The sequence below is a fragment of the Coptis chinensis genome, chromosome 5, assembly GCF_015680905.1.
Source record: "Coptis chinensis isolate HL-2020 chromosome 5, ASM1568090v1, whole genome shotgun sequence".
NCBI lineage: Eukaryota > Viridiplantae > Streptophyta > Magnoliopsida > Ranunculales > Ranunculaceae > Coptis > Coptis chinensis.
In genome coordinates this window covers 55,866,958-55,894,499 of record NC_141460.1, presented here as the reverse complement: position 1 = coordinate 55,894,499, position 27,542 = coordinate 55,866,958, and the positions used below count along the sequence as shown (strand labels likewise).

At 35.9% G+C, this 27,542-nt stretch overlaps 1 protein-coding gene and 1 pseudogene across 5 annotated transcripts; one reads left to right on the top strand and one right to left on the bottom strand.

Annotated features, from left to right (window-relative positions):
- The first annotated feature begins 1,297 nt into the window (after window positions 1-1,297).
- LOC147498042 (uncharacterized) lies at window positions 1,298-10,922 on the top strand. 4 transcript variants are annotated; one of them, XR_015195361.1, is made up of 3 exons: window positions 1,298-1,969; window positions 9,686-9,913; window positions 10,063-10,922. XR_015195361.1 is itself a non-coding variant. In XM_086560235.1 (2 exons), exon 1 carries the CDS (start codon window positions 1,417-1,419, stop codon window positions 1,966-1,968), a length of 552 nt encoding a protein of 183 aa, XP_086416361.1. In that variant the 5' UTR covers window positions 1,298-1,416; the 3' UTR covers window position 1,969; window positions 5,040-5,058. The 4 variants fall into 4 exon arrangements, 1 of the variants encoding a protein (XP_086416361.1); XM_086560235.1 differs by lacking the exons at window positions 9,686-9,913; window positions 10,063-10,922 and adding an exon at window positions 5,040-5,058; XR_015195363.1 differs by lacking the exon at window positions 1,298-1,969 and having other exon boundaries at window positions 9,689-9,847; window positions 10,058-10,922.
- Window positions 10,923-15,662: 4,740 nt separating this feature from the next.
- LOC147498041 (aspartate--tRNA ligase 2, cytoplasmic-like) lies at window positions 15,663-26,087 on the bottom strand (annotated as a pseudogene). Its single transcript, XR_015195364.1, has 11 exons — window positions 25,917-26,087; window positions 25,693-25,816; window positions 25,456-25,569; window positions 24,948-25,238; window positions 24,737-24,845; window positions 24,519-24,574; window positions 23,785-23,864; window positions 23,577-23,692; window positions 20,958-21,072; window positions 16,658-16,737; window positions 15,663-16,575 (listed from the first exon to the last, which is right to left on the bottom strand). The product of XR_015195364.1 is annotated as an aspartate--tRNA ligase 2, cytoplasmic-like (transcript).
- Between the last annotated feature and the right edge of the window lie 1,455 nt (window positions 26,088-27,542).

The window sequence follows — 27,542 nt, the reverse complement described above, 5'->3', positions numbered from 1 at the left end:
AGTAAATGTTGGAAGATCTTCCTCGATATGCTCATCTTCCATTGGTATCTTCACTCACGCGGTGCCAATCAAGTGTTTTGTTACGGGGCTCCTAGGATTCAGTCCAATAATGTCGCATAAGATCTGTATAGATGATTCTTCCATGACAGTACTACAACATTCGTTAAGAAAGGGTTGGCAGGTAAAGAGGCTCAATGATACTGCACTTCTGAGGCTTCTCTAATCAGGCATCTTGGCCACAAACAGTTGGATGGCGTCAAACAGGCTATAATCAATTGGTTGAGTAGAGTGTTCCGGGACAAAAGAACACGTTGCAATATGCAGCTGAGCAAAATTTTAGGACCCAACTTTAATATAATTATTGGTCATTCTTAAATATGGAACACTATAATCTTAGATAAATATGGAAAATTAATAGTTAAAAAAGGATGGCTAGAGAATGAGATAAACTAACCTTTTACTTTTGACTTTCCAAAGAAAATAGACAAAAACATGGATCTTCCATTAAAATCCCTTATATCGATCTTGAAAGCTTCATATCGTCATTCTCTATGACAAAAAAATCATAAAATCAAGAGAAGATGAGATAATAAAGTAATTAGGTACGAAACAGAGTTTTCAATTCTCTTCACACCCTTCTTAAAGTCGGTATTCTCTTACTTGCTTTGCTTTCTTCAAAACTGGAAGAAATCAAAAGAAAAGAAATGCAACAAAGAGTTTATCTTTTTTTTATTAATAGAGGACGAAGAGGGAGAAGAGAAGCCAGAAATAAATACCTAGTTGGGAGAGAGAAGAAGAAGAGAGACGGTTGGTTTCTACTGTTTGCAAAAAAAGATGGGATACGTAGAGATTGAGAGGGAGATGAAAAGGAAAGGATTAGTGTATTTATGGTAATTTAAGTATTAATTTATGACTAATAAATATAGGCGTACAATTCATATAGTCATATAGTGCGTGCATTTGGTTTTCAACCCTCAATTACACAAAACTCCTCTGTGATGGTGTTATAACTTAAGGGTATAAATGGAAATAAAAGTTGAAATGACAGAATAGTCCTTTTTAAAGGCATTGAATATTTTATTTTAATATCTAATCAAGGGTATTTAGTGGTAGATAAAAGGTTGGTCTAATTTAAAAGGTTAGGTTAATTATGGTGTACTTTACTAATAGAGATAAGTTAAGTATAAATTTGGCCAAGTATTTGGAAATCAGGATAGATTCCGAAATATATCGGCAGATATCACGAAATTCCAAAATTCTTGGGTTCTTCTTTCTTTTTCACCTTTTCAGTATCTTCATTTTTCCACTTCTTCGAACACATAATTTTTTTTTTCTCTTTCCTCATTTCTCTAACAAAAATCTCTTCTTGAAATTTCCATAAACCCCAAAAATCCAATCTTTACACCCGAAAAAACAATGTCACAAGGTTATGCAATTGAACTTTACTTTGACCCAGCACTAGAAAACCAAGTGTTGAAAGCATGGAATGTTTTAGCACGTAGACAAATTAGTACCCAACTTATTGAAATTGAGTCTAGACCTCATATCACACTTCTTTCAAGTCCATTACTTGATGTCACTAAACTTCAAACTATTATAAGAAACTTTGCTTCCAAGCAAGAACCATTGGGCTTATCTTTTTCAAGTATTGCTAGTTTTCCTAATGATAGGAATGTTTTGTTCCTTGGGTTAACACCTTCTTTGGGTCTACTTCAGTTTCATTCTCAGTTATGTGATGTACTTAAGAAGGAGAGTGTGGAAGTTGGGGATGAGTTTAGTCCTGATTCCTGGATACCACATTGTGCCGTTGCTCAAGACGTTGCGAGGAATAGGATGGGTGAGGCTTTTTGTGTTTTGAGGGATTTGAAGTTGCCGGTTTCTGGGTATGCTATGGATATTGGATTGGTGGAGTATTCGCCTGTTCGGGAGCTTTTCTCGTTTCCGCTTGGGAATGCTGTAGAATTGTGAGGTATTGGAGTTGTTTTCTAGTTATTGTTATATTATGTTTAATTAAGAGTTGTGATGTATTGTATCTTTGTTATGGTTGTTTATTATAAGATTAAGCCTAGTTGAATATTGTATTGTTTTATGAAAATGGAAACTGATTGATTTCGTCTTGTTGTTAATTGTTTTTCGTTCGTTTGATATTGGTATAACAGTTAAATTGTTCTTTAATGTGGTGATTTTAAGTTTCTGAGGTAAGATAGTTATTTGAAAGTGTAAATGGACAGCTGGACAGAAATCGTAATCACTGTTGAGAGTCTTTAGAACGGCTGATTGAGGAGATTGGAGAAGTTGAGTGGAATTATTGATACGTAAGGTTAAAGTATGTTGGTGGTGGCTTTTGTTCCCATGTTTGTAGTAACAACTCCCAGAAACATTACCAACTAACTTAGCTGGCACCTACCCCTTCAATACATTAGTGATTAGGTAAAGGGTTTTTCTCTTTCATTTGATGGTGTACGTGATTGCTGATTTTTTTACCTCAATCTGCGGTTCTACCCTGTATTTTTGTTATAGTGCAGAGACATGTAGACTCAGTTATTCTTTCTTCCTGAAAACCTTGTCTAGGACAAGATGTTCTTTCTCAGCCATTGAGCAGGTGATAAAACTTTTATGTCCTGCTTATATTAAACACAACTGACAGTAATGTACATGATGTACAAATTTAATTTTTAGGAAATTTTAAATTATCCTACGTGAGAACAATAGTTTTATCATTGCCACACTGACAGAAACTTTATAGTCATTGCTTGTTACAAGGACTCGTTCATGAAGAAAGCATAAAAAGTTCCCAGAATATCAAATGTTCAATCCTTTAGGACTTTAGGTGCTGCTCTTGGCTTTTCTTATGCAGCCTGTTGAATCTTATAGTCGCACTTGTCTTGTTACATTGAAAAGCTTCTCAGATAATCTTTGGTGTACGGTCAGAATTAAAGATGTTTATGTGGCGACTTACAGTGCGCATGTGTATTTGCTCATCATATCAGGGAAATGTAGCTTTCATGGTTTTCCTACACTGATATCTAAAGAGTAGTGCTAAAAGTATCTTGAAGATTTTGGGTTCCGTCTTTGATCGTCATTGAAATTGCAGGATTCAACTTTGTGCACTTTAAGGGAAGTAGTTTATTGTTTAGAACGACTACCATAGTGTCACTGGACGGTACACTTGCTTAACAACAACAGAATGTAGAGTATTAGGTAAAACTTATGGTGCAATGAAATGTTCTTATATGCTCTTGGTACTTCAGCCATTTAGGAGTTTGATTTTGCGTTAACATAGGACTTGACATTTTAGTATTTTTTTTTTTTACAGAAGTAGGATCACCTTTTTTTTATTTATATCTCGATTGCATTTATGTTAGTTGAGTGGCATCTCTCTTTCTCAAGTTCTTGTTTTCTCTTTCATGTGGAGAAAACCTTTTCTCTTTTCGCCATATTGGTTCTTGTATTAGATTTCTTAGTTCTACAGTTGATTATTTGTCCAATGCATATGCACCCAATATTTTCGCACGCCAATGTAACTTGGTAGTGGCCAGTAGGCATTTCATGATCTAGAAGTTAACTAGGTGGACAAGATGGTTTGTTCAGTCTCCATATTTTTAGGCACATTAACACACTTCACTTTTTTGAGTATAAAACCCCTTCACCTTTAATGGATCATCTTTCAAGATGAATTTCTTCACAGCTCACTGGTCATGCTTTATAGGCTAGGGTTGCTTTTTGGATAAGAGATGCATTAAAGATCTATAAAGAATATGAGATGTTGTTCTCCCTCTGGTTAATTAGCACCATGAGCATTTTGCACTTGGTTCATTCTAGATATGGCACTTTAAGAAGCGTTATAGATTCTAAGATCTTATGAGGAAAAAATAAAGACAATTCATATTTGCTTGGCAATTATCTGTTAGAAGTTAATTAAGCTAGCTTCTTAATAATGAAATGGTTCATATGTGTGGTTAAAGACCGTACGCTTACCAAGTTATGATAAGTTGCATTAATGTAATAGGAGTTAAACACTAATGGAGGTTTGCAATAGCAACTTGTAAATATGGTATGTAAATCACTTTTCAAATCATAGAATTGAATAACGATTCTTTCACCATTAGTAATCATTGGCATTCAATTGTTTTGTGAGTTTATATTAAAGAGAACAAGTTTCCTCTTTTAATCATTTGTTATTTAATTATTACCATTGGTAACAAGGGTAACTGGACAATAAACGATCAAGAGAAGAAACTTGTTTTCCTAAATACAAACTTACAAATATTGAAGGCTAATGATTACTAATGGTGAAAGAATTGTTTATTTCATTTCGATGATTTCAAAGTGATTACAAGACTCTATTTATATGTTGCTATTGCAACCCATTAGCACTTAACTCCTACTGCATTAATGCAACTTATCATAACTTGGTAAGTGTACTGTCTTTAACCACACAGAAATAAACCGTGTCATTATAAAAAAGCTAGCTTAATTATCTTCTAACGTTACGGCATGTTCAACACTGTGGTTGTTACAATCACAATTGTAATTAAACGAATTCTACCAATTCTCAACTAAAATCAGTTCAACTCAATCCAAAAACTAACTATGGCCAATGCCTACAACTCCTTATATAGGAAAAGAACTTCTAAAACAAATAAAGCACCCTAAATTCGGAATTAATAATAACCCCAAAATACCCTTATACTAAATAACCTCAAAATACTAATTAGATCCAATTCTAGTACTCCCTAATGACATAGAAACTAATATAGGACTCAATTATCAAAGTGAAACCCCAATTCACATCAGTGGTCCTCATTGTTTGGACGTTTATTGAGTACGTAAGGTCTTTCTATTTTAACAAGGAGAAGTACTGGATTAGAATTGCAGATAAACGGTTGGCAAAAAGTTGATTCCTAATTGTTGGGAAAAGGTGTGGATGGGAAACTTACTTACTTAAGTTCTGAGATGATTTTGATTCATTACTAGTACGTTCTCAAATTTGGCGATAGATTCTGTGATAATGACGCAGTGTTAACTTGAACACCCAGGATTTTATGGTTATGAACGGTGTGGTGGCATGTTTGGCAATGAAACATTATGGACTATGTTCTCTCATGTTAAAGCTGGAAGGCTTACATACTTTGGTATACTCAGTAAATGCAGTGGTAATGTAGTTGAAATTAGAGGCCACTTGCTATGCATATTTAGCATTACCATAATACCATGTTTAATTGATTGTCATACATTTGATATGGGATTAACAACTAAAATGTGTTTGAATGTGGCTCCTAAGCCAAGTAAGATAAGTTATTTTAGGATGTAAGTGGACAGCTGAATAATACGTGTTATAGCTGCTGAGAGTCTTTGTAACTGCTGATTGAAGATTGTGGAGAAGTTGAGTGGAATTCTTTAATGCAATTTTTTATAGGTAAAGCATGGTGATAATATCTCCATATTAGCAAAAAAATACTTATTGTTTTACCGAGCAAAAAAAAATGAGGCTAAAGTATGGTGCTGGTGGTTTTTGAACTGTAAGAACCCCCACAAACATTACCAACTAACTTAGTTAGCACTTGTGCCTTACTCCCTTCAATGCGTTAGTAATTAGGTGGAGAATTATTCTCTTTCCTTTATTTTTTTTATTTTTTATTTTTTTTATTTTTTATGTACATACTGATTTGCTGCCTCAACTAATGATTTTTTACCTCAACCTATCTCCCTGTTTTTTTTGTTCTATTTTCTTGTCCAAAAAGAAAAAGAAGAAGAAATCGTCACATAGTTATAGTACAGAAACATGTTAGACTCAGATTAAGTCTTTCTTCCTAAAAACCTTATCTAGAGCTTGAAGTTCTTTCTCACTGAATTCAAGCAGGTGATAAAACTTGTATTTTCTGCTTATAATAAATACAACTTACAATAGTGTACATCTGCACAAATCCAATCTTTATGTAAGTGTTGTCAATCAAAGCGGTTGTTCTTGTAATAATAAGTGAAGTCAAGAGTAGTCGAACTGGTTTACATGAAGAGGATTTTGCTCAGCATGGTCTATTTGATATCAGTAGGAGAAGAACCATCTGATGTCTTAATTCTGGAGTTGATTATTTTGTGAAAGCCTATACACCCAACGTTTCCACACCCCATGTAATTGGGCACTTGATCTTGATGGTTTAGAAGTTATGTAGGTGGACAAGATGTTGTATCTCCACACAGACATTCACACTTCAGAACTCACTTCTCTAGTTGCCTAACCTCTGTGTTATTAATCAACTGTCAGTCCAAAAAACCTTTTCACTGCTCATGGCCTTCATGGGTACTTTTTCGTTGGCTGTGATCATTGCTTAATGAAATATAAGATGCATTACAGATCTAGAAAGAATGTGAGATGTGATTCTCACTCTTGTTAATGGCTAACATGCTAGCATTTTAGCAAGTATCTGTGCTACACTGGCCCTCGTTGTTTGGACACATACTGAGTGCAATATGTCACTCTATTGTGACAAGGAGAAATACTGCAGTTTTATCATGGGGAAAAAAAATACAACAGTATAATTGCAGAGAAAGGATTTGCAAAAAGGTTGATTCCTAATTGCTTGCAGAAGGGGTTTGGAGGAACTTACGTGCACTACTTCTGAAATGCTTGTCTTATTTGTAGAGTACATTGTCATGTTTGGCTATAGATTTAGTGGCAATGTAAACATGACCATCCAGAATTTATGATTATGAACGTTGTAGTGGCATAATTTGGGAAGGAACAAAGTGGACTAAGTTCTCGTGTAAACCTGGAAGAGAAGTTGTTGGATTATCAGATCTATGTTAGTTTGGCACACACTTAGTATTTGGTAAATGCAGTTGATACGGTAGATGGACCATAGTGCATGTGGTCAAATCAGAAGCCACTTGGCGACCTCCTCCAAGAACATCATGCATATTTAGAATAGCTTACTAATTGCCTCTGAAACTAGAGCTTATCAACTACTAAATTCGAAGCAACACCTAGCTGTTTGGCGGCTACATCCCTTCCAGATTACAGTCCCATAGATAAGGATTTTGAAACTCACAAACTTGATGATTATTTTGCCCAATGCATATGCACCTAAGATGTCCGTATCCCATGTGATTGGGCACTCACATTGTAATATGGTCTAGACGCTCACTATGTGGATTGTGGAGAAGATGTTTTAGGTTCAGTCTCTACATAGTACATACTTAGACGCATTAACACACTTTGGCACTCACTTCTTAAGTGGAAAATCCTTTCACCTTTAGCTGATTATCATTCCAAATGAACTCTCCACATACTCACAGGGCATGCTTTATATGGGCTGTGGTCATTGTTTTGTGAAATATGAGATGCATTACACATCTGTAAGAGTATGAGGTGTGGTCTCCCTCAGGTACCGAGTACCATGCTTTGCACTTTGCAGCTTTCAGTGTGGCGCTTTAATTAGTATTCTCAATTCTAAGATCCTAGGAGTAAGCAAGGCCAATCCATATTCACTTTGCAAGTGTTTTCGGTCTCATTGTTTGGATGTGTATCGAGTGGCCAATGTCACTCTTTTGTGAGAAAGAGAAATTTTGCAGTAGAATTACATTAAAAGGATTACCAAAACATTGATTCTGTTAGAGTTCTAAGCCAATACATTAGAGGTGGGACACTTCCCCCCCCCCCCCCCGGGAGGGTCCCCAGGTTGTGGCCTTGTGGGGATTAAAAGCCCCCATGACCCGGATTTTATTCGATGTTTTCCATATTGTAAACCGAATATTTTTTATATATAAATGTGTGAGAGAAGGTCGAACCTAATTAAGCTGTACTGTCTTTTCTCCCAAAACTTTTTTCTTTCAGTAGCTATAATAAAATTTTACTGATTCCTTTTGCAAAACGGCTTTGGATGGGAAAGTTACTTGCATTAATTGTGATATGCTTTCACTCCGTTCGTAGAATACATTGTCAAATTTGGTGATGGATTCTGTGGCAATATATATGGCAAAGTGTAAACCAGTTGCTTGGAAACTAACAGTAAATGGTGGAGCATTTTTAGAGTTTGTAGAACCAAGAAGCCTGAAGTTGAAATCACAAAGTTATCAGTCTGTGCAACTATCAGTTGGAAAGGGAAGGAGAGTAATCACAGACGATTTGGAAAAAGCTATTAGCCGTTGGAAGTACTGAAAGATAAGCTTATTAACAAAATAAGGACTAAACAAAAGCAGAAGTTGCATTTATGGTCTTATGGACGACTCTATTCATGTCAGAGAGCTGATTAATAGATTGGGAATTCAAATCCCAACATGTTCAAAGACTTATATCAACTGCCAATGGGAGCAAGCCTGTGGAAGGTAAGCACACCCTTAAGGCCATAACACTGAAGACTCAGTTCAACATCATAAAAGGAGGTTTTGGCGGTTTACTTAGAGATATTCAAAGGCTGATGTGGTCTTTGCTTCCAATGTTTCTCTAGGAATTCAAAGGCTGATGTGGTCTTTGCTTCCAATGGTTCTCACAAATAAAAGTCTATCTTGTTACAAGAGATGAAGGGCATTGAAGCTGGGCTAAAAGGCTGCTGATGGTATGGGATAAGATCCGTTCCAGTTGAATCTTATTCCCTTAGAGCAGTAATGGTAAGTGAAGAGGAAAAACACCCATGCTACTGTAAAATCATCCTAGCACTCATTAAGGGTTTAATGGACAATGCGTCCAATAAGTACGTTGGTTGATCAGCTTCTTATAGTGCTTGTACTTCAATTCTACTCCTGAACTGAAACAATGTCTGCTCTAGTGAAGGAAAATAAGGAGGGAATCATAATATTGAGACTCCATTGAGGGTCTGCTTAAACCTTAGTTATTTTTTTAAAAAAAGTATTAAAGGTAGGTGGTAAGCCTTAAATCTCATGTAGACTTGTATGGTAAGTGTCAACTTAACCATGCATGCTACATGCAAAGAGACTTAATGTTTTCTAAGATAAATGTATAGGTGCAGTGCTACCTATCAGCTGAAAGGTAGACTTAGTACTCGACTTATCGAAATCGAGTTTCGACCTCATATCACACTTCTTTCAAGCCCTTTTCTTGATCTTCCAAAATTTCAAACCATTATAAGAAACCAAGCAAGAACTTTGGGTTTATCTTTTTCTGGCTTTGGTAGCTTTCCGAATGATGGGAAGTTTTTATTCCTTGCTCCAACACCTTCATTGTGTCTCCTTCAGAACTCACAATTATCAACTATGTGATGTACTGAAGAATAGTGCAGGGAATGGGTGGGGTTCAGGTCGGATATGCCAATATCCGAATCCGAATTTTTTGCAAATATTTCACCCGAATCCGAGTCCGAAACCCAAACCTGATCGGGTTGCACTAAAAATGTGAAACATCACCCAAAACACATCCGAATTATCCGTATCCGACCCGAATTTAAATACAGTTAGAGAAATGTATCCAAACCCAACATATTCGGGTTCAGGTCGGGTCGGGTTCAATTCCCTGCCCTAGTGCCCTACTGAAGAAGGAAAGCATCGAAATTGGTATCAGAGTGTTTTTTCGAGCTCCTGTTACATCACTGTCAAATAAGATTTTAGATGTATTGTTCTTTAGTGTTTTGTTTCTTAAAATTCAGCCTAGTTGAACATTTATTGGTTTGATGCAAACAGAAATCAAATGATTGCATCTTGTGGTTAATTGATTTTCTTCAATTGTTTTCAGTATAGCAAGTTAAAATGTGGTTCAGTGTGGTTCCTAAGTCAGTGGTTGGGAATTATCAAATCTTAGGGACAAATTCAGCTCTCGGTCAACTATTCGAGGTGTCTGTTATCTCAAAAGTGGGCGGAAAGGGTTACTATTATCGTGGTATGCGATGAATATTAGGTTGGTGGATTTTCGCCTGTTCCTGAGCTTTCTCATATGTGCTTGATAATGGTGTAGCATTCTGAGGTATCAGAGTCTTTTCTAGCTCTTGTTACATCACTTTGGTTTCTTATAATATTAAACCTAGTTGAACATTGTATGGTTTGATCAGCTTTGATGCAAACAGAAACTGAATGTTGTGGTGTTTTTTAATCTTCTTCATTTGATTAGAACAGTTACAATTTGGTCAAGTATGGCTCCCAAGTTAGCGGTTGAGGGATTTGGCTTTCTGTCATCCGGTAGACCATTTGAGGTGTCTGTTATAGATTATCATCTGCAGTGGTGACCTTTTTGGCTGGGGATAAGTAAGATAGTTACTCTGAGGATGGACATATACAGCTGAATAATATCGCTATCACTGTCTCCCACTTCATATAGGGCGTTGTGTTGGACACTCCACATCCGTGTTGGACATCGACATGCGTGCCCGTGTCAATCTGACTAAGGTACGTACATGTTAGACTCAGATTAGTTCTTTCATACAGAGAACATTATCTAGAACAAGAAGTTCTTTCATACTGATTGGAATTCAAGCACGTGATGAATTTTGCATCTCCTGCTCAAAATGAACACAGTTTACAACAATGTACATGACACACGAATTCCTTTATTGGGAAATTTAAACGTACTCTTCAATGATTCAAACCATCATGGTTGTTGCCACATCCTTGGAAACTTAACAATCATTGCTTGTTGTGATTGTCATTTGATGACAGTCAAGCAAAAATATTCCAGAATATGATAGGTCGATCAATCCTTTAGATGTTGTTATGGGCTACCTATGGAAAGCCTGTTGAATCCCGTAATGGCACTTGTTTTGTTACATTAAAAAACTTCTCAGGTCTCTGTTATACTGTCAGAATTAAAGGCGTTATGTGAGGAGCTTGCATTGGCCTGTCAGAAGGTGTAGCTTTTACATGTACTGATATCTAATTATTAATGCCTTGTTAGAAGTTTCCGGGTTCTGTCTTGGTCGTCAATAAAACTGCAGGATTCAATTTTGTGCATTTTAAGGGAAGTATTTGATGGTACAGAATGTAGAGTAATTGGAAACTTACTGTGCAATTTAGTATTCTTATAATAATTGTTCTGGGTACTTCAGCTGTTCAGGAGTTTGATTCTCCTAAAAGTAAATTTTGAGTATTTATTTTGAAGTTGGATTGGTGTCTTGCCTTATAACTTGATTACGTTTTTGTTAGCTCTTGAGTGGTACCTCTGTTTCGTGAAGACTCGTTTCCTCTATCTTGTAGTGCTAATAGTGGTGAGGACGCTTTGTTTTTTGCCATATTGGTTCGTGTATTAGATGCCATATTAGACTCGTTTCCTCTAGAGTTGATTACATTGTCCAATGCATATTTCAAGGTGTTATGCTTGTCAGAATGAAACAGAGGATTAACACAAAGCGAAAATTTTCACGCCTTTCACTAGCAAGTTATGGCTCTCAGTTTTTTTTTTTTTTTTTTTTTTTTTTGAAAAGATTATGGGGTTCCGGCAGAGACCCCACCTGTATATTAAATCAAAGCATAAAGCTAACAAGCTCGGTATGATTTTTAAAGTAAGTACATCACTACAAAGCATTAGTACCTTCCTACACCTCCCTAAGAGTGTACGTGGTCATTAAGAGGGAGCTTCATAACTTCATATACACATGAAACTTAGCTCTAACCTGCAATATCTACACTAATTCTCAATCCATTATTATGGAGAGGAGATACAAGAGGGTAGTTCTCTAGAAGAGGGAGGGGGAAGTTAAATGTTTCTTTATGAATCACAAAATTATGAGCTGGAACGCGAGGGGTTTGGGCAATAAGAATAAACATCCGTGTATTAAAGAGGTTATTAGGAGAGGAAAACCTAGTGTAGTTCTCTTATAGGAAACCAAATTTTGGTGTTTCTCTCCTACAATTGCTTGGGAGATTTGGGGCATTAATGACATTGATTGGATCAGTTTACCTTCGGTGGGGTTGGCGGGTGGGATTTGTGCTATATGGGATAAGGACAAGGTAGAGGTGTCTCTTTTCCACATGCCTAAGAGTGTTGCCGCTAAATTGGAGGCGATTATTAAAAAATTTCTTTGGGATGGCAGTGAGGAGAGGCATAGGTTTCATTTGGTTAGTTGGGAGAAGGTGTGTCGTTCTAGACAGGAAGGGAGGTTTAGATATTAGAAGTTTATGAGAGTTTAATTTTGCTTTGCTAGGTAAATGGCTTTGGAGGTTCGGGGAGGAAAGGGAGAGCCTTTGGAGGAAGGTGATTGTGTCTAGGTTTGGAGAACACGGTTTGGGGTAGAAGAGTGGTCATGTGGCCATACCTTATGGCTGTGGTATTTGGAAAGGTGTTCAGAGAGTGGGAGAGGCGTTCTACAAACATATTAGATTTGCTTTAGGCAAAAGTGATAGCATCCGCTTTTGGGAGGATATATGGCTAGACAAGAGGCCTCTGTCACACGTTTTCTCTAGATTATATGTTGTTTCTAACTTAAGGAACATGCCAGTTCAATCATTCATGAGGGAACACAATGGTTTTATTGCTTGGGACCTGGGTATTCATAATGCTCTCTCTGATAGGGATATAGTGAGTGTGGTTGCTCTCACGATGATGTTAGACTCCATTTCTTCCGTGAGACCGGACAGAGATAAGAGGCTTTGGTCTATTGACAAGAAAGAGAGATTTTCTTCTAGATCTTTTTACTTTAAGCTTTGTTCTCTAATCTCCCGTCATGATCTTAATGCCCTTCCTAAATTTCATAGTCATATTATTTGGGTTTGTAAAGTTCCATCAAAAGTTGTCTTTTTTGTTTTGTGTGCATCTCTTGGTAAAATTTTGACTATTGACAATCTCAGAAAAAGACGTGTCAAAGAAGTTTTTGTCAACTTTTGTCCGTTGTGTTTAAGGGATGGGGAGTCTGTGAATCATATTCTTTTGCTTTGTCCTTTTTCATGGCGGATTTGGTGTCATTTTATTATAGAGTCAGGGGTTTCTTGGGTGTGTCTGGTTTCGGTGACGATGTTATTAGCCTCATGGGATTTGAGAGTCCACTATGAGAAGGGAAGACGACTTTGGAGCATGTTGCCTTTTGCGATTATGTGGGGCATTTGGTTGGAGAGGAATCAGAGACACTTTGAGGGAATAACAACGTCTATGGAGAAAGTTGTGTTTGCAATCAAAACTCTTTTATGTTTCTGGCCAAAGGTGCATGTTGAGACACGAAACATACCTTTTGAGGCGTTTGCGTTTCGATGGGAGTCCATAATGATTTGATCGGGCTAAGAGACTTGCCACTTTATAGTTTTTTTTTTATTTTTTTTATTTTTCTATATGTATGTAATGGAGGATATCTCATCCTTATGTATCTATCTTTAATTATATTAATAAAGTTATACTTTACCGATAAAAAAAAAACTAATCCTCAATCCACCTACAAAGATGTCAGCTCAGAACGTAATGCGAAAGAGAGAATCAACCAAGTCATACACAGCTCTAACTTAAGCACTTCACATGAAAAAATGGCGAACTATGGCGGCTGAAAACTCGCAATCCGACACAACATGTGTGAGCAGAAATCTTAGTAACCATAACCCACTTCATGACCCAAGGTTATCCAAGGCAAGCTCTCTGTAAGATCAGGCCGGAATCTCCATGAAACTCCTTACACAAGATGACTCTGGAGAGACCCATTCAACAGGGAAGCCCAGAAGAGCCAAAATAGGCAATCCAAACAATCTATCAGGCATATAGCTTCTCTTCCATCCACATTTAAATTTGACATGAAGAACACAAAAAGGTTGCGACTTGCAAACCAAAGAGCAACAACAATACTAAGTAAATTGAATGATGAGGATGTAGAAATGCATAAACAGGAAGCTAGCATTTTCCCGAAGAATAGCATAAAGAGGAGAACAATTGGAAGCATCGAAACAGAACTTTCCAAGTGTGGAAATGATATGTACAAAATATCAGCCATAACTCAACTTTTAATTCCACATTTTTCTTGGATGTGCCGTAATATCTTTCGCCTATAAAGAAAACTCTCCATATAACAGTTCTATTTCCATCAATTGGATTTTTTTGTTTTCCAAATTTGCTCTCGCTCATAATTTCTATTTTTCACCTGTAAAGAAATTCCCCAGGTAACAATTCTGTTTCCATCAACTGGATTTTTCGCTTTCCAAATTTACCCTTATTCGTAATTTCTATTTACAATAATCTAATCTGATTTTATTTGTAACTTGTTGTATTTAACAAAGGTAAATATGTAAATATAAGTTGGGCTGGAATTAGATGGGCTTTTTATTACTGGGCTTCAGTTGCAATTTGGTTGTGTTTATTTTGAATGGGTTTCGGTTGTAATTTTTTTAAAATCAATTTTACCACATGGACTGAACTTTTGTTGGGCTTTCTTTTGTAACTTGGTTAATTGGACAAATTGCTCTCAATTTCACGTTCATAGAGCGTGCCCAAAATGCTAGTATAGCTCTAATGGATGTCGTGCGAGTTGAGGAAAGCCACTAGTGTGCATGGATCAATCATCTGTCCAGCTGCTGAGAAATTTAGATTGACCCGATGTGTTGAATCACTTGGAATTATGACCAAGGAATTATGCATACCTCTCGTAAGTACAAAATCCTTAGCACCAATGACATGGTACAAGTGGCGATGATTACAAATTAGTCAACACATTTGTAATAACATGCAGAGTCAGGACTCATCAATTACACCATAAAGACTCGTCAAAAATAACATCAAGTCTCAAAGGGTCAATAAAGTCATTCTCCATTCCGTGTGGACGTAGGCAAATCACCTAATTATATATTATATTTTTATTTCTTCAGCAAATCTATTTGTGGAATATCAATTTCGCTCTAGAAATTAATATTTAGTCGCACTACATAGCTAATTTAAGAGAACAAATAATGTTTGTGAGTACAAATGGTATGTGTCTTGAAGAAAATTATATTGTGAAATGAAAACCTCGCAGTGAAATGGTCATTGAAGAAATGACAGCAGATATTCTTGGTAATGTTCAATCTAAATTACCTCCTAGTTTAGATATTCCAAATGAAGTTCTGAGTTTACCTGAACCTATTCCAGTACTTTGTCGTAGTGGGAGGGTAATTATACCTCTAGAAAAGTTAACCCTTTTAAGGAAAACTTTCTCTGTTATATCAGATGATCAGGATGTAGATCCTATGAACTACGAAGAATTGAAGCAATTTCTGATATTGATTTGAGAAAATGGCTTGAAGCAATGAGATCGGAAATGGAGTCCATGTATTCCAACAATATATGGGAACTTGTTAATCCACTGCCAAATATTAAGCCTATAAGAATAAGTAGTTATTCAAAAGGAAAAGAGGAGCTGATAGACAGGTAGAGACTTTTAAAGCGAGACTGGTGAGAAAATGTTTACTAAAAAAAAAGGTATCGATTATGAGAATTTTTTTTAACCAGTAGATTAGGGTCCTTCTAATGATTGATGCTCATTATGACTATATGATTTGGCAAATGAATGTAAAGAGAGCGTTTTAGAACATGGAAGCTTTACAGTTGGAAAAGTCCATTTATGGACTTAAAACAAGCTTTAAGGAGTTAGAATGTAAACTTTATTTAATCAAACAATCAAATCGTTTGGTTTTAATCAATATGAGAAAGAACTTTGTATTTTACAAAAAAGTTGAAGGTAAAATGGCTATATTTTTTTTTTCTCTCATATGTATATGATACACTATTCATTAGAAATTATATAGTCTATGAGGACCAAACGCTATATATTAGTATATGTTTATAAAGACTTTTTTTTATAGACAATAGGATTTTTTAGACTTTGGTACTATTTTTTAGACCGATATTAGGAAATACTACCATATTTCAAATAAATTAGGAAATAGTACCACTTCTGTTAGTTAATTGAGTTGACCATAGTCAAACTGTTTCAATCTGTTTGGATTTTCACATTGTCTATAATACCCTCAACGTGCCTTTTCAAGTGTGTGCATATAACCGTTGGAACCAACTTAAGTCACAAATACACGTGTCCAAATCAGAGATTCAATCTCGAACTTCTGATTCGTCATTTACTACCTTTAATTAATTCAGATTTTGGCTCAACAGCTTGACCAAAATCGAATTGATGAAGTCTCAATTTTTGGTGTCCACTCTCAATCAAACCATTTTTATTCGCAAACTTAGTTGAATTTTCCTTATTGAATTTATGTTGCGGTCTCGGTCTTTTTCCCTTGGGTACTGCCGCTCAAGAAAACAAACTCAGCAATAATGACCTACAGTAGATGAGCTGAATTTTGAGCCAATTTCAAAATCTGAGACGGAGATGCTAAAATCGGAGAAGAAACTCTTGACGATTTCACATCATTACCGATACTACTATTTTTTGAATCTAACCTTTGCTGTGAAATTTCTTGCCTTGAAGGACCTTGTGATTGCCTAATTAATCCATATAAAACTTCAGCAACCTCAATTTCAATCTCATCTTGGGTCGATGATGGCGACTTGTATTATTATTACTGTTACTAGATAGAAACAACTTTTGGTGGTCTATGCTTCTTGTTCCCCAACGTTGTTGAAGTTGTTGAAGACGATGGAGAACCTGGTGCTAATGAGAGCCCAGAGGAGTAACCCACATTCATGTGACAATCTAGCATTTGTAGCTTATAATTCCATACCCCCATCTTCTTCTGTAAATGAAACAAATTGAAATTAGTGATAAGAAGAAATATTAATAAATTGAGAATATAGATCTGACGAGAAGAAACAAACCAGGTGAATCTCTTAAACTACTACTTCTTGTTCTTTGTGTTCTTCTTGAATCCATTTGGAGCCCACGACAACCCTGCAACCTCAAATTTGACAGACGAATTTGCGATAATGATGAAAGAGTGAGTGTTAGAGTGATAAACGGGATCAACGAAATAGAGTGAGAGAATGATATGTGGGAGACTGGGAATTTCCCTCCTTATTTCACATTTTCACCAATTTCATCGGGATCAAAGAAATAAAAGATGAACGGCCAAGATTAGATTAGATTGCACAGACCAATAAGAATAAACACGTGGTCATTGTGACAACTTAAAAGGTGGTACCCAAACCTAATTACCTATAAAACACGTGAGAGGCACGTTGAAGGGTAATGTCCCCATATTGAAAAGACTAGCGGATTCTTCTTAGTCAACTCGGTCAACTGACGGTCAAGAAAAAAAGTTGTACTATTTTCTAATTTTTTTGAAATTTGGTACTATTTTCTAATATTAGGTCTAAAAAGTGGTACCAAAGTCTAAAAAACCTTAGATAATATGGGTCTTAGAATAGTTGCTAAATGGCTTTGAAGGCCAGTGGGAGATTGTTGGGATATTTGGCCTTTATAAAGCCAATGAACATTTATTGTTTATACATGATGATTAAATATACAAATCTTATTATTATGCATATGGGTGAATTAATATCATATGATGAGACCATAAATTCCATAGATAATAGAATTAGAACAATTAAGCATATAAAGAGTCGTGTGCGGGAGATTTGATTGTATCTATTTAGGGGTGAAGTCGGATGCTTCACTGATGCGACTGTAATATACATAACTACTATATGATAGGATAATGATATCTCTATCATTTGAGTATAACTCTAAGTTTATATATTGGTGTAGTCACATAACAAATACTGAGGGGATCAAAGTGAGAACACACTATAAATTCGTTGTTAAGGTTAGTGTACAAATCTCACATACCAATTATTCCATAGACTTTAGGAATTGTGAAAATTCATTATGTCTCAAATTTATTACTTTGAGACGTTAAAAAGTAATGTATATTCATAGACTAGACTTGAAGTTTTGGGTAATGAATATAGGATGTTGTGAATCACAAATTCTAATAAAAGATCCATCACTCTACGGAGTTATGTATTAGGAAATTGTGCTCAAACCCGGCCAATATAAGAAATAGTTATTTAATGCTCAATTGATGTTGAATGTTACATTGGGTCAATTAGACATGGCATGGGTGTGACAATGAAGAACATATTTCCAATGGTCTAATTGTGAATACATGTAAGGTGAAGGGACTTGGATTTAAATAATGGTAGGAAATGACTTTCTTGATAAGTTCCATGGGCCTTATTGTAAATATGGATTTGTTAATTGGCATTTTCCATATTAAAGAAATATATATTAAAAGTGTTTTAGTATATCGAGTACAAGTACTTGTATAAGAAGGACTTGTCCTCTTTGAGATAAGACTTGGAATCCTAAGTGAATCCCATTACACACACACTTACGTATTCTCAAAATTTCTCTATATAAGAGAATGACTTTTTGGTGAAAGAGACCATTAGTCTTTCCAGGAAAAGTACAACTAAAAATTGGAGAAAAACAAAAGTGTTTTGTGGGGTGTTGTGTGATGAATACTACTAGAAGGCTAAAGACTTACTTTTTGGATTCAGTTTTGGAAAACTTTTCTTTATTGTCTATCTCCAATTTCTACTTTGAAGGTATTTCTTTTTTAATTCATTTTTTATCAATAATAGATTAGCATGTTAAAGATGTAGGATTAAAGTAAAATATGTTATGAATATTTTAAACCTACATCTTTAACATGCTAATCTATTATTGATCAAAAAAGAATTAAAAAAGAAATATCTTCAAAGTCGAAATTGGAGATAGACAATAAAGAAAATCTTTCCAAAAATGAATCCAAAAAGTAAGTCTTTAGCCTTCTAGTAGTATTCACCACACAACATACCACAAAACACTTTTGCTTTTCTCTTATTTTTAGTTGTACTTTTCCTAGAAAGACTAATGGTCTTTTTTACCAAAAAGTTATTATCTTATATAGAGAAACTTTGAGAATACATAAGTGTGTGATCCACTTAGGATATAAAGTCTTATCTCAAAGAGGACAAGTCATTCTCATACAAGTACTTGTACTCGATATACTAAAACATTTTTAATATATATCTCTTTAATATGGAAAATGCCCATTAACAAATCCATATTTATAATAAGGCCCATGAAATTTATCAAGAAAGTCATTTCCTACCATTATTTAAATCTAAGTCCCTCCACCAATCCACCTTACATGTATTTATAATTAGACCATTGAGAATATATTCTTTACTGTCACACCCATGCCATATCTAATAGACCCAATGTGACATTCTGCATCAATTGAGCATTAATAAACTATTTCTTATACTGGCTGGATTTGAACTCAATTTGTTATGTCACAATTTCCTAATACATTAGAGTGGTGGATCTTTTATTAGAATTCGTGATTCAAGACATCCTACATTCATTACCCAAAACGTCAAGTCTAGTCTATGAATAGACATTACTTTTTAACGTTTCAAAACAATAAATTTGAGACACAATGAATTTTCACAATTCCTCAACTCTAGGGAATAATTGGTAGAGTAAGATTTGCACACAAACCTTAACAACGAATTTATAGTGTGTTCTCTCACTTTGATCTCCTCAGTGTCAGTCATGTGACTACACCAATATATAAACTTAGAGTCATACTCAAATGAATAAGATATCATTATCATATCATATAACAGTTACGTATATTACAGCTTAGTCATATAAGTGAAGCGTTCGACTTCACCCCTAGCTGTGAACATTTTAGGTAAATAGATACAATCAAAATTCCTGCACGTGACTTTTCATATGCTTGATTGTTCTAATTCTATTACCTATGAAACTTATGGTTTCATCATATAATATTAATTCACTTATATACATAATAATAATATTTGTGTATTTAATCATCATGTATAAACAATAAATGTTCATTGGTTTTGTAAATGTCAAACATGTCAACACCAACATCTTTAGCAATGATCTCAAGATAGCCATCGTTTTCTTTTGAAATGCCAACAACATCGATGGGAATAATTTTGGGTCTTTACGAAAACGGCACTGCTTCTACAAAACTCTTATCTATGCTTAGACTAGCAGTGGCTATCCGCCTATTCTACCATGTAATTTAGGATCCATACCATTCAGTGATAGCCACCATTCTATGTCTATTTAAGATCCGGTGGATAGAAAAAACTTGCACGGAAATTTGATGTTTGGAAACGGAAGCTCATATCTAATTGTAGAGGGTGGACATTTGGTCAATAAAGTACTCTTTCAAACCTTCACGTGGAGTCGTGGACACGTCGTTACTTAGAGTAGAAGTCAGGATTTCTTGGGTGTTGCACTAGGGCACTATCATCTTGTTAAGTGAAGAAGTGTATGTCTTAAGTCATAAGCCTCATTTTTTTTTGAGTAAATGGCTATACTCTAGTTAGAGACTTCTTTGTCCGATCAGTAGTAACCACAGAAATCAAGTACCATTGTACCAGTATTCGGATGCAAGGGATGCCTGTGGAAGGCTTCACTTTGTTTTCATTGAATAGGGTTACTACAGTTTTAGGTCCTATATGTGTTTTGACTAGTTATTAGCTTCCCAATCAGACAGTATGTGGCACAAAATACATTCCATAAAACTAAGACAATGAATCATGGTTGTTGGATAATAAGTTTTCAATTTTTTTTTCCCCATTATCTGTAATATGTCGAAGTATCTCACACCCTCACCATCCAAAGGCATGCCAAACCAATTAGTATCATCCAATCAAGTTATCTTTTAACCTTGAAGGACCAAAAAGTAAAGGTTTCAAATATAAACACTACCATTTGGGCCCGTTTCTGTTAGGCCCGTCTCAAAATTAGGCTAAAAGTCCAGTTTTCTTCACAATTTAGGAACGCGCCTAACAGAAACAGGCCCCATCTGTTCCTGTTTGGCCCAAATGGTGTAGTGGCAGTTCAGGTGGGAAGTATACTTGTTGTCAATAATGCATGTCACCTTCCCTATGACATTGGTCCAACATTAATTACTCGCTTGTAGCTTGTTGACCTAGGTTAACTAACGACTCAACAATGTACCTTTGAACAAGGTGCTACAGTTCAGTACTTAACATCGTAGTTGTGCCACATAAAATGGCTATTGTAACTTTGCAATTAAGTGGAAGTGGAAAAAAGAAATAGCAGAGAGAAGCATAAGAAAAGTACCTAAATGCATCAATATATGTTGATATCGTTTTGACATCAGTATTGCGATCTGCTGCACACGTTTCCAAAAAATCAGCTGCGTGAATACGCTGGGCCCCAGAAATAGTCTCCTCACCTACACAGGAAAACACAATAATATGAATAAGCCACGATACCCCGAGCTAGAGTGTTTCAGTATATATGCTTTCCCTTTTTTACTACGTAAAAGAGAAACTTATTTTCTCTTCTCCTTGGTTTCTGTCCTATAAAAGGAATTTTCACAATTTTCTCACTTTTATCAAGATTATGCACATATACACTTTAGGCAACTACAACAAATAAAACAAAATTTATTATTGAAAAAAATCCAATCATTGAATTTTAATTATCGAAAAAAACAAAATTTAGCAGGCTCCACTCATAAAGTGACAATGAAAAATAAACTTCCCAGCAACCATGCTGCTAGTATACACGACCTGCACCAGATGTAAATTACAACAGCGCGCAACATGTAGCACAAAGTATGGTCCAAGAGATAATTTTACTACAGCTAGCCCATAAACTTAAACTTTAGACTGAACAGGAAATAGCAGTAGCTAGATGCTTGTTCAGAGACGAAAATGGTAAGTTCATAATGGCCATAGCTACTCCCATTGCTTTCTCTACAGCCTTTTTAGCAGAGGCAATTGCAAATGTGGAATAAAAGCTGCGAAAGCATTAAACCTTGCAAATGTGGCGGTGGAAACAGATTGTCGTATGCTCATGAGTTCGAAACCAATAAGTCATCTCAAATACCGGCAATTGCAAAGGAGCTGATAAAGGAAATTCAAGACTTGATTTCTGAAGGAAACTTTGTGCTGAAATGGAGCTACAAAGAAGCAAATTATGGGGTTGATGCATTGGCGAATTTTGCGGTTCATAAGGCAAAAACAATGGAGTGGGATACCACAATAGATCAAGAGAATATAATACAACATGGCTGGAGGCATTGGCTCCCTAAGTACTCTTATGTTTGGAATGTAACTCCACCTCCTTTCTTAGGGTGTTGGATTAATCATGATATCAGGAATGATTGTAGGGTTTTTTAGGTCTGGGTCCTAATAATAGTTGGTTTATTAGGGTTTGGTCAAAAAAAACTTGAATATTAGGGTTTAGTCCTAGTTTTGGTTTTTGACTGCCAGTCAACTGAGTTGACTGTGGTCAATCAGCTTATATTTTCGAAATGGCAATAATACCCCTCGCATGCAATATCATGTGTTTCTATTTTATGAAATTTAGTCGACACGTGTCGACATCTGACTTCGACTTTCGATGTGGCTGTCAGATCTTAAATTTGCGCATCTCTAGAATATAGTACGTCAATAATATAACCCCAACTTTGATCTCCATTCATAGGGTTTGAAGGCGGCGGCCAAGATCCAATCGTATTTTTGTTTTCTCTCCTTTTGAAATGAGAATAAGAGGGTGAGCGCAACTAGGAGAGCCTTCTAAGAAACCCTACGAGGGTGAAGGCCAACCAACACCAAGAGTAAACTTGTATTTAGTTTCCATAAGAGAGGAGTGGAAGCTCACTATAGTTTTGACTCGTTCAAACTTGGATAGATAGCGCAATCAATAAAGAAATCGCGGCCAGGAAGAGGGTGATGGGCTCAGCTCAAGCTCCTGTCAGGAACAAGCTTTGGTGATTAAGTCGAATTGGATAGTTCAGCTCCTTCTTTTCTCCTTTTTCCGCTTTGTGGAACTAGTTATGCCAATGCTTTTTCCCAGGTTGTTGATGGAACCTGGCTTGAATCTGTTAGCGCTTAGCGCTTGTGCTAAGGAAAGTATTAGTCTTTTTAGGCAAGACTCACGCCTTGCAAGACTAACATCTCTCTTGTTCTCTTGATCCGTCTGAATTTGTATCATACTGAGCAGCCAAGACCAGAAACGGAATCTTCTTTCTGTTCTGTACCCATATTCAATTGTTCTAAACCAGTTGTCAATTGAGCTTGTTGGTCGTCTTAAACGACTATCCTTTCCTCTTTTTTCTGCACCAGATGATAAACTACATATTTTTGGCAAGATGACCTGCATGATGCTTTCAGGCAGTCCTGGCTTCATGATCTCTCTCTAGTTTAGAATCATCCGTTTCCCTTTATTAGTAGTTGATGCAGATGATGAGGGTGGCCAGCTAATTGGGGATATATCTGTAAATGAAGACGATATAAATGCCACCATCATCGACCAGCCACATTGAAATTATTGATTGTATTCTCGAGATGCGCAAATTTAAGATCTGACGGCCACATTGAAAGTCGAAGTCAGATTTCAACACGTGTTAACTAAATTTGATAAAATAGAAACACGTGATATTGCACGCGAGGGGTATTATTGCCATTTCAAAAATACAAACTGATTGACCACAGTCAACTCAGTTGACTGGTGGTCAAACACCAAAACTAAGACTAAACCCTAATATTCAAGCTTTTCTGGACTAAATCCTAATAAACCAACTATTATTAGGACCCAGACCTATGATTGTACTATGAGAATGATTTCAAGATAAAATCATATCTTTAGCAAAACATAAATAAATAAATAGCACCATCAAAAGGGCTCACTAGACCTTGACACCTTCTGATTATAAAATCAAATTGTTACCTCAGATGAAGACGTCAAACGAATTACTATATGCTGGATCATCATAGCATGGCATCGTATAGAACGGTCGAACAGCCTAAGGAAACCGATGAAGAATATAGAACTCAGTGCCATACCTAAAGTTTAAAGTAAAAGTTGGATTAGCCAGGATTCTTTACAATCAGGAGTAAGAAGATACAAAAGTTTCTTTGAAGAACTATATACTCACTTCTCCAACACTAGCTGGCCTAATTTTCTCTTCGACTCAGTGTTCAAATTGCCCAAAAGGACAACCTTTACACCAGCTTCCTGTACAGAAGAATCACAGTAACAGTCAGTAAAAGTAAAAATAATATCAATTTTTCATCTTCTTCAATATCCTAGCTCCAAGACAGAATCTATATACACAATAGTCTAACACAACTCACCGGGACATATAGAAGGAATGTGGAGCAGTAAGCACAAGAAATCAAGTGCAATCACCAAAATAAGTACAACGCGAGTATCTCAAAGGCACGCTTACATGTACTAAAGTTTATGTGCACAGGTGAGTTTCACGACTAACATAACTGCACGTCTGCAGCCAACTGCTAGTCTGACATACAATTTAGCAAGGGACTAACTTTATTAAACTATGTGATATTATACTGACACCTAAACTTGAATTCAGAGTAGCCAGTTCACCAACAAATCCTACAATTTACTGTTTTATTACCCCCATGATTTGGCAAATCTTCAGATATACATATTGCAGAAAATAGGAAACATGAAACCACCACTATGTTGACCTTTTTGCTACTATTGCTCGAGTGCTACAAATGTTCAACAGTTTGTTTCTTCAAATTTGGTCTTACATTGGTTTCAAATCATGTTATCGTTTTTATCATAAGGCATCAAGGTGTTAATCGTTCTGTTAAAGACTACTAATGTAAGAGGAAAATCCTGGTAAGTCCGTAGCTGTACCTCAAGCATTCTAACGCCTTCTTCAAACGTAAGTCGCAGTGTCTTTCGCAAGTACTGCACAATCCAAAAAAACGTCAATATGTGAAGCAAAAAGAACTATATATTTCGAAATTTTTGAATACTAGGTCAGGCAGGTTTACTTTAAAATTTATGTTAGCTTTTTCTTCTTTATTATCACAAGGCTGAAATAATTCAATAATCAATTAACCTTTAGAGGTTCATAGAATCATAGGGATACTGGTTTCGAATTGATTCAAGCTCCTTTTTGCACTTCTCATTCAAACCGTCAAATAAGTGAACAAATAAGCAATCCACAACGTCCATCACCTACTAAAAGAAAACACATCAGCAACATGTTGATTATATGTAGTATGTACTACCTATTCAGCTATTTGCACAAAGAAAGCCCAAAATAAAAATGCTTCACACCTCAGAATAGTGTTCATCAATCACCATTTCAACATCAAGGCCAGTAAATTCACAGAGATGCCTATGTGTATCTGAATCCTCTGCTCTAAAAACAGGGCCAATCTCGAAAACACGCTTAAAATCACCACATATCACCATTTGCTTGTGAAGCTGAGGTGATTGTGCAAGGCACGCTGGCTGGCCTTTGTAGTCAAGCCTGAAAACAGCTGAACCACCTTCACTTGAGCCAGCTAACAATTTCGGTGTAATGACTCCACAAAACCCTTGAGATTCCAAGTAATCTTGAAATATCTGTGCAAGAATGTTACAAGATTCAGAAAACAGGTGGTCAAAATGATTAATGAGAAATCTAAAAAGAGGGGACAATGTAGAGAGCTTTACTGATGATGAACCAAAATAAAGATTAAAGTATATGACAGTATTATTTATGCAAGACGCTATCTAACAACAATCAAACACACAAAGAAGAATGTTGAAAGGGATAATAGTCGAAAATATAGTCCCTTACTTTTATAACTGTATACTGAACAAGAAAAATCCCTTGATTAGCAGGTGTGCGTAAGTCGATAAATCTGTAGTTTAGACGAGTATCCTGATTAACACGAGCAAGCTGCACTCCTGCCTGTACCAACCAAAGATTTTTCAATATCAACCCCAATTGAAAATCGTGTTGAAAATACAATTTAATCGAAATGGCTATAGAACAACATTATGGCATTCAGCAAAAATTGGAAAAAAAAATTACCCGCAAAGCATTCTCAATATCGTCCTCACTTCTTTGCTCCACCGTCTATGACTATATGTTAAAGGGAAGCTTCTGAGCTCTATTAAGTATTAACACAATAAATCGTTCTTACTTGAACTTCCACCTAATACAGACATATTATTAATTAAATAAGAGCATGCACTAACCAAAATTCAGTTTTCTAATATGCAAAAAAATAATATTCCTAAATAAAAATATTGTACCTGTTGTGTAGTTCTTCTGATGGGTTGCTTAGGAACATAAACAATTCCATAAACATCGACAATAGACTCTTTACTCAAATCCGAAACATACTTCACCATTTTTCTGTTGGGGTTTATACAAGTGCCAATCGATTCCCCCACTACACATATAATTTGTATTTGAACACAATCTAACTCCAGACAAATACTAAATATCATCTACAACCTATACTAACATGCCCAACTCGCTAAACAACTATTAACAACAAATAATAATGTAAAGCAGAATTAAACACATACCACAATACAAAGATATACCGTGGTTCGGCCAATGGTGCCTGCTTTCATAAGAGCTCGTCTTTATATAAAGTGGGAAGGAAGATTACAATCTCTCCTTTCAGTCTCTCACCTTACTAGATCACTCTTCTCTCTTTACAGGGTTGTATCTCTATAAAGGTTATCTCTCAATCTTGATAGTTTTCAAGATTGGGTTTTCTCTGACTTTTGTGGTGATTATCGTGTGTTTTCTGGGTGTTAGGTTTTGCCAAAAACTCTAACTCTTATTGGAAACTCGCGGTCCCAATTTTCTTCTGAAAATAGACTTGGGCGCGGGTTGCACCTCTGCAAGCACAAGTCGGCGCTGGTCGCTACTGGCCAGTAATCTTGGAGGTCTTCTATGGCATGGGCGCGGGTCGCTACTTAGGTCAAAAGCTAATCTGGGTAGCGCTGGTTATATGACATTTCGATATTAGCTTTTTACGACCACTTAGAGTTTAGAACTCTAAATTGAAGCAAAAGAAATCAAGGTTCCATTACTCACGATCTTCGTTGAGTAGAGAGTTAGAATAAGGATTGAACTACCTAAAAGTATAGAACAACTACAAATTGGGTGTTACAATAAAGGGAACTAAGGAGTAAGGTTATAATACTAGGTTTCTTCCTAACAAACATTAAAAGCAAAACATTTAAGTTTGAAATCATGCACTTAAACAAAATACAAATTACTAAAAAGAAAGGTGGAGAGTTAATCCTCCCTCATGTGAAACTATCATTAGTTGTTTATTTGAAAAAGGTTTTGATTCTTCCTGGACTCATAGACAAGTCCCTAATGGAAAAATAGAATTGATCCACTAGCATGCATGGCTCACTTAAGAGCTCATACATGCTAGCAAAATGAAACCAAACAATGACTTATCTCTAAGCTCATTGTTTGATTTCTAACTAGACACTACACCAACTATCATTTTTGGGATAGGATGTAGTGTTAGTTGTTCATCCTAAAACCTACCAAACTCACAACCAATGTTTTTCCCTCACATGAGTTGGATTAACTCTCTTCTCATGATCCTTGGACACGAGGACTTATGAACTAATAAAACTCCAAAAGAAAAGAGAGAGAGAGAGAAGAATTAACAACAACCAAACTCACTTCTATTATATCACTAGAAGAACAAGTGTTCCTCCATTAAAACTATTACAAGCTTTTTGCAAAATAAAAACTAAAACTAACTTCTCATTTTCACTAAGGAACTAAAATAATGCCATGTGAGGAAAAATAAGTCAAGGAGTAAATGGAGTATCCCCACCTTTGTCTAATTTCTTCTCCATTTGAGAGAAATCTCATTTCCTCCCACGTGAATTATCAAA